This window comes from Mastomys coucha, unplaced genomic scaffold, assembly GCF_008632895.1.
Source record: "Mastomys coucha isolate ucsf_1 unplaced genomic scaffold, UCSF_Mcou_1 pScaffold22, whole genome shotgun sequence".
Lineage (NCBI taxonomy): Eukaryota > Metazoa > Chordata > Mammalia > Rodentia > Muridae > Mastomys > Mastomys coucha.
Genome location: NW_022196905.1, coordinates 130,131,596 through 130,139,065, shown reverse-complemented (window position 1 = coordinate 130,139,065; position 7,470 = coordinate 130,131,596). Strand labels below are relative to the sequence as shown.

The 7,470-nt window shown below is 48.4% G+C and overlaps 1 protein-coding gene across 1 annotated transcript in view; it reads left to right on the top strand.

Annotated features, from left to right (window-relative positions):
• The first annotated feature begins 3,458 nt into the window (after positions 1-3,458).
• The window catches only part of LOC116104676 (cytochrome P450 2D10-like), a 6,154-nt gene continuing 2,142 nt past the window's right edge, over positions 3,459-7,470 (top strand). Inside the window, exons 1-8 of the mRNA XM_031391169.1 lie at positions 3,459-3,722; positions 4,546-4,717; positions 4,986-5,138; positions 5,228-5,388; positions 6,011-6,187; positions 6,370-6,511; positions 6,715-6,902; positions 7,287-7,428. Of these exons, the coding sequence (XP_031247029.1) occupies positions 3,534-3,722; positions 4,546-4,717; positions 4,986-5,138; positions 5,228-5,388; positions 6,011-6,187; positions 6,370-6,511; positions 6,715-6,902; positions 7,287-7,428 (1,324 nt within the window). The 5' untranslated portion in view covers positions 3,459-3,533. The remainder of the gene's footprint in view (positions 3,723-4,545; positions 4,718-4,985; positions 5,139-5,227; positions 5,389-6,010; positions 6,188-6,369; positions 6,512-6,714; positions 6,903-7,286; positions 7,429-7,470) is intronic.

Genomic DNA, 7,470 nt, shown 5'->3' with positions numbered 1-7,470 from the left:
AATTTTGAAGACTGACAATGGCCCTGGTTACAACAGTTCCTCCTTTAAATCCTTTTGTGCTCAACTCCAGATTAGACATGTCACAGGAAGGGCCAGGGAATTGTAGAAATAGCACATCAGACTCTCAAAGCCATGTTTACTAAGTTACAATCATCAAAGGGCATTTTGTATCCTATTAATGTAGGACCTCGTCTTCTTCTGAGTCATGCCCTGTTTGTCCTTAACTTTTTACAACAAAATCAGTTTGGACATTCAGTAGCTGACCGTCTTTGGCATTCTTCCACATCAACCAGCTACGCCAAGGAAAATTGGAAAGATCCACTCACACATCAATGGCATGGCCACGATCCTGTTCTTATTTGGGACAAAGGACATGGCTGTATTTATGACCAGAAGGAAATGAATGCTTGTTGGTTACCAGAGCGTCTGGTCAAATTGTTTAATTCCCCTTCCCCAGGGGACCGCCCTGAGGAAAATATTAAATATGTTTCCTTGTAGAATGCTGTTTCATTTGGTCCTGGCCTATATTTTTACTCCAACTGTGAGTATTTTGTTACACCCTCGGGGCCCCTATATGATTTACAACTTTACATGGGTTGTTATTAATCAGGCCGGTGATGTTGTTAATTCCACATCTAAACTTGATACCATTCCCCATTGGCCCACCCTACAAGTAGATCTCTGTGTGCTGGCTCTTGGGGCTGACCCAGATTGGGGAACTCCTTCCACCTTTTGGCCACACATTCCCCTAAAAATGGGCACCAATGCCCCCCCCAGCCTGTTACAATCATCGAAGTAGGGCTGCCCTCAGTCTCATTCCAATTTATGTCTGCCCTGGGCTTCCATTGATGCTGCAAGCTTAGTCACCAGTGCGGCTTCTCCCCCGATTATTTCTGTAGAAGCTGGGGTTGCAAAACCACTGGAGACACTTACTGGGGCCCCTCCTATTCATGTGACCTGATTACTGTTACCAGATTGAATCCTCCCATGACTCCTAAATTTGAAAAGTGCAAGAATTGGTGCAACCCCCTTTCTATACAATTTACAGCCCAGGGGAAAAACATTCCTGGGGAACTAGGCCTTTTGAATGGGGACATTGAGTGTATAAGGGAGGAAAAGATTTTGGTCTTACTTTTGACTTCAACTCCGTAAAGAATTCCCCAATAAAAATGCTCCTGCAGCAGGACCCAATGCCCTTTTTCAACGCCCCTCTCCTGTGGCCCCCGTACCCCCTGCTTCCTCCCTCCTCCACCCTCCCATCTTTCCCAGCCCCCCACCTCCAACCCTATTACAGCCCACTATTCCCTCTGGGCACACACGATCGGCAGAGCTAATAATTAACTTAGCCAATGCCTCGATTGCTACGCTCAAATATGATAGTTCTCCTAAGTATCCTGAATGCTGGATGTGCTTCTCCCCAAACCCACCATTTTATGAAGGCTTTGCCTTGGCTTCCACCCCCATTTTTACCAATAATACTTCAATTGCTATTTCAGCCTCAGGCCCTGAGAGTGGCATAACTGTTCAGTCCATTCCTGGGATCGGCACCTGCATTCTAGGCCCCAATATGCTCCCTCCTCAGTCCCTTACAGAAGTTTGTAATCAGATTATTGTTCTTAATCACAACTATATGTATGTTCTTACACCTAACAATACTTATTTTGCATGCTCTCTGGGCTTAACGCCTTTTTTGTATTCCCCTATCTTTCTGGGTAATCGGGATTGGTGCGTTATGTTTAATCTCCTCCCTCGCTTCTCTGTTCATAACCCTGAAGAATTTTTGAATTTTGTAGAAAAGGGGGTATCCATCCACCCCAGAATTAAAAGAGAACCTATTACAGCTCTAACCATTGCCACTATTCTTGGCATTAGCGCTGTGGGCGCATGCACAGGCATTGCCTCTCTGATTACATCTAAACAAGACTTTACAGAATTACAGTACTTTATTGATAAAGACATTACCACCATGAGAGATGGTATACAAGAACTTAAAGATTCTATTGACTCCCTGGCTGAGGTGGTCCTCCAAAATCAGAGAGGCCTTGATTTACTGTTTCTAAAAGAGGGAGGTCTGTATGCTGCCCTCAAAGAAGAAATAATGTTGTTTTTATGTAAGTAAGACTAGATTGGCTCAAAGTAGTTTAGATAAAGTTACTAAGGCTCTAGAAGAATGTCAAAAAGCCAGAGAGAAACAAGAATCTTGGTATCAAAATTGGTTTTCTGCCTCCCCATGGCTCACCACCTTCCTTCCCAGCTTGCTGGGACCATTTGTGGGCCTCCTTCCTCTTCTCTTCTTTGTCCCATGGGCCTTCAATCGTCTAACTACCTTTGTTAAGAATCAGGTTAACTCTACTACTGAACTGATGCAGGTCCACTATCATTGCATTGACACTGAAGAGCCATCATAGGTTCCCATCTTTGTGGCCTTGCATGTCCCAGACTCCCCGCCCTTCGACCTGCCTCTCAACTTTCGGGTCTTACAAGAGAGCCGCTGGAAAGATAGGTTTTGCCTTGGGTCTCACTAGGAAAGGTCCATCCCATCTCCCCCTCTACTCAAATAGCCTAAGGCCAACAGCCCTGACCCACCCTGGCTCTCTCCCCACGACAAGGGACCTGGTAAGTCAGAGACGGAGCTAGCATTAAGTCTCGACCACCTAAGACAGGGCAGCCCCATGTGTGGGGGTTGACCGAATGACGGGTAAGAGTTTGAGCATTGCCCTCTACCAGGCTCAGGCTCCCATCATGAGACCTCAAAGATGAGGTTGAGAGGCCTCCTTCCAGGGCACTTCCCTGTAATGGTTCAATTGACCTTATTACACAGATAAGGGGGAGATGTTGGGAAACATGAGAGCCCTGAGATAAACATCCTGCCCCAGCTAATTGAGAACTCTGAGACTAACATCCTGCCTGACAATCACAAGGATCCGGCTTGGCCCTGAGAAAAGAACATTCATGGAAATCCACCCCTCCCTACCTGCTACCCCGGAGTTCAACCCCAGAAGATGTTGTAACCTTCCATCTCCCTCCTTCCTCTTCCCTTCCCCTCCAATATTTTTGCTTTAAATATCCTCTGCTCCACTAAGTAAACGGCTCTTGACAAGCAATGCTTCATTGAGTCCTGTCATCTCTCTCGCCCATTCTTTATTCACAGGTTGTGACACTCCTCGCTCCCCCAAATAACTTGACCTACGGGTCAGGTCACTCCAACATCTACATGTGTATTGTAGAAGATTGTTCTGCACACCACAATCAGATCATCCATCTTAAAACAGGAGTCCACTACACATCTGCCTACGATGATCAGTGAGTTAGAATTGGCATGCTCAGCTCCTGGAAAGGACTGAACATCACCGGCCCCTCCCTACAGATGGACAAACAAAACACAGAGTTGGGGCTGGCTTCAGAGGACAAAGGGCATCCCTGGCACTCCTTTATAAAGAGGTAGGATCCAAGCTTGGGGCTTCCTGATCCTAGGCGTTGTATTGAGTGTTGTTCATTGGCCTCTGTGAAGCGTGGGCAGCAGTAGGGTAGCAATGGAGCTGCTGACTGGGACTGGCCTGTGGCCTGTGGCCATATTCACAGTCATCTTCATATTACTGGTGGATCTGATGCACCGGCGCCAGCGATGGAATTATCGCTACCCACCAGGTCCTGTGCCATGGCCTGTGCTGGGTAACCTGTTCCAGGTGGACCTAGATAACATGCCATACAGCTTGTACAAGGTGAGTGACTTAGTGGGGGATGGTAACTGAGGTTATGATGCCTGTAGCAGGACATACCTTGAGCAACACAGGTCAGACAGGAATCTGGGCCCCCAAGAGGGAACAGGCTTAGCAATGTTTTTGTGGCAGCCACTGGGTATATCTAGGGCAAAAGCTTTGGGGAACAAAGTCCAGGAGGTGGCGCAAGTTGTGACAACAACATTCACTCTAGGTTAGACAGGACAGCAGCTATAGAGGACACAAGTCCATTGTCATCCTGTCAAAAGCAAGGTCCTGGCCTGACCTCATGTCAGTCAGGACACTGAGCGGAGAGACCGGCTATGGCTGCAGGAATCTCTTGCTTCTGTGCTTTCTGGCCTCACTGTCTATCTCGAGGAACCAGAGTTTCTTCAGTTATATTGACATGTTAAAAGACCCCAAGACAGTTTTCTGTCTCTGACAAGGTCATCACTGTGGTGTCACATCTACTATGATTTCTTTGCTGAAATTAAAAGACAAGATGCCACACTGGCAAGAATCTTCATACTGGAGATGGACCTCAGTAAAGAGCATTTCCCCAGGATACATGAGGAGCAAGATTCAATAACAAGCAACACATAGACAAATATACATGTACACACACAAATACACACACAGAGAGATGGACTCACATACACATATGCATACACACACTCACATTCACATATACAAACATGCATGTGTAGACATACACAAGAACGCACATACACACAGAGAATCTGCTTTGACAATGGTTGTGCAGTGAGCCTGGTTCTATGATCTGTGGGGTCCTCCACTTCCTATGTGCTTTGTCCCTCCATTTCAGCTTCAAAAACGCTATGGTAACGTGTTCAGCCTACAGATGGCTTGGAAGCCTATGGTTGTGATCAACGGACTGAAGGCAATGCAGAAAGTGCTGGTGACCTGTGGAGAGGACACTGCTGACCGCCCTCCAGTGCCCATCTTTGAGTACCTGGGTTTGAAGCCTGGGTCCCAAGGTAAAGGGCTGTGTTGAAGGTGGAAATGGCTTCAGAGATGTGGCAATGAGCACAGGAAGCATGGGGCATGAATGTGGGTGGTAATGTGGTAAAGAATTTATGGAAAAGTCACTGAAATCCAGGATGACTACCCAGAAGTCATGTGCTGGATTTTGGTAGCAAGGTTTTGGGAGGCTTGTGGCTAGGACAGGACCCAGAGGGAAAGAGAACTGATGAGAGCAGAAGAACAAAATTGGGCATCCTTGGTTACACACAGATGTACCTGCAGGTGTGGTCCTTGCACCTTATGGGCCTGAGTGGCAAGAACAGAGGCGATTCTCTGTATCCACCCTGCGCAACTTTGGCCTGGGCAAGAAATCTCTGGAGCAGTGGGTGACCAAGGAGGCTGGCCACTTGTGTGACGCCTTTACCGACCAGGGTGGTAGGTCATGCATGACAGATGTAGTTGGGCACAGGGAACATGGGCAGTTTGTGGACTTGCTTACATCCTCACTCCATTGACAATCGCAGGGCAGTCCTTCAATCCCAGCACCTTGCTGAACAAAGCCGTGTGCAATGTGATCTCGTCTCTCATTTTCGCCCGTCGCTTTGAATATGAAGACCCTTACCTCATCAGGATACTGAAAATACAGGAAGAAAGCTTGACAGAAGTCACAGGCTTCATTCCTGAGGTAGGAGGATCAGGGCAGCCCTCAGAGCCATTTCTGTGTGGTCCATCTTCTCCAGACTGTGGGAGATGCATTCTGGGGGTCAACTGCAGGAGAATATGCCTGTTGACAACTGTTCAATGACAGGAGGGGAAAAGTAGACCAAGATCAAGATTTCCAGAAAGGTACAGAACCTGGGCCCTCTGTTTGCATGGAACACACAAAGCCTGTAGTTTTGGTCTGGGGTAGAATATTCCTCTGTTCACCTGGGGTTGAGAGAGCCTTTAGTTGGCTCATGCAAATTAACAGTTGAGGAGAAGGCAGGAGACAGGTAAGGACGACGAACCTCTGGTTCCCTTATGAAGGAGGATGCAACTGAGCCTGGTCCAGGTGGATAGCGATCACACTAGCATGGTGGGGACAGCCAAAATGAAATGGTGAGTGGGTAAACAGTTTGCCAAGCAAGCCTGCCTACCTGAGTTTGGTGTCTTAGATCTATGCATGATAAAGACAATTGAATCTACACACTGTCCTATGACTTGTTCACACACACACCATGGCACATGAGCTCCATACTTAATCATGATTCATTAATAATTAATGTTATAAAGAGGAAGCTCTGGAACATCATCCGTGTCTCTCACAGGTTCTTAATGCATTCCCAATACTCCTGCACATCCCAGGGCTGGCTGACAAGGTCTTCCAAGGTCGAAATACCTTCATGGCCATACTGGATAACCTGCTGACTGAGAATAGGACCACCTGGAACCCTGCCCAGCCACCTCGAAATTTTATTGATGCCTTTCTGGCAGAGATAGAAAAGGTGACTGGCAGAGCATAGAGATCTGGCAAGGCTCTGTGGGCTGAGTTCCTGTGAGCTATGAGGCATGAAGAGTGGGGTCCTGTGTATCATCAAGTAACTCAGCACCTGGGCTGCCCTGGGGACAATGGGAGTCCATGTGGGACTTCCTCTCCCTACTAAGCCCATCCTTTCTACATGTCCAGGCCAAGGGGAATCCTGAGAGCAGCTTCAATGATGAGAACCTGCGTATGGTGGTTGCTAATCTATTCACTGCAGGGATGGTAACCACCTCAAACACACTGTCCTGGGCCCTGCTGCTCATGATCCTGCATCCGGATGTGCAGTGTGAGCCTGGCTGAGACTGGGGCTAGGAGGGAGGTTGGGGCACACTCCACAGATGAATTGAGATGCTTGAAGCTCCCAGCGGTAACTCAAGCCATACTCCAGTACAGCGTACTGGGCTCCTCACATGGCCTTAGCCCTTAATGTGGTTGTAAGACAGGAAAATCCCCTGTGACTTTTTCACTGAGTGGATGCTGTCCCTCCAGGCAGAGTCCAAGAGGAAATCGATGAGGTCATAGGGCAGGTGAGGCATCCAGAGATGGCAGACCAGGCCCGCATGCCCTACACCAATGCTGTCATTCATGAGGTGCAGCGCTTTGGGGACATTGCTCCATTGTCTTTGCCACGCATCACAAGTCGTGACATTGAAGTGCAGGACTTCCTCATCCCCAAGGTAGGCCGGGGCCTGTTACTACTTCACCATGATCACTATCAAACAAGGGCAGGAGAGACCAAGACCACCACATCCTATTCCTAACGTGCTCACATGAACCAGAGTGCACGCAGGGGGCAGCCTTCCAGAGTCCTCACAGAAGAGAAATGTCAAACGAAAATGGCCAAAGGATACTTTATAGAGCATTGCACACAGGGAAGGTTGCTGGGTTGGCCACCCATGGGAGATCTGTTACAGGGCCCTGCAAGGTGCTGAGAGGCTCTGGGTTGAGGTTGAATGAGGGAATCCAGTGTGTACAGGGAAGAAGTTATGGATCTAATCCTGGTGACCAGAGTCTTGGCAGCCCCACCACAGTCCAACCTCACACCATGTGCCTCCTGACAGGGGACGATCCTCCTGCCCAACATGTCCTCGGTGCTGAAGGATGAGACTGCCTGGGAGAAGCCCCTCCGCTTCCATCCTGAACATTTCCTGGATGCCAAGGGCCACTTTGTAAAGCATGAGGCCTTCATGCCATTCTCAGCAGGTGGCTCTGGGTTGCCTGGCTGCCTGCCTCTCTCCAGGGTGC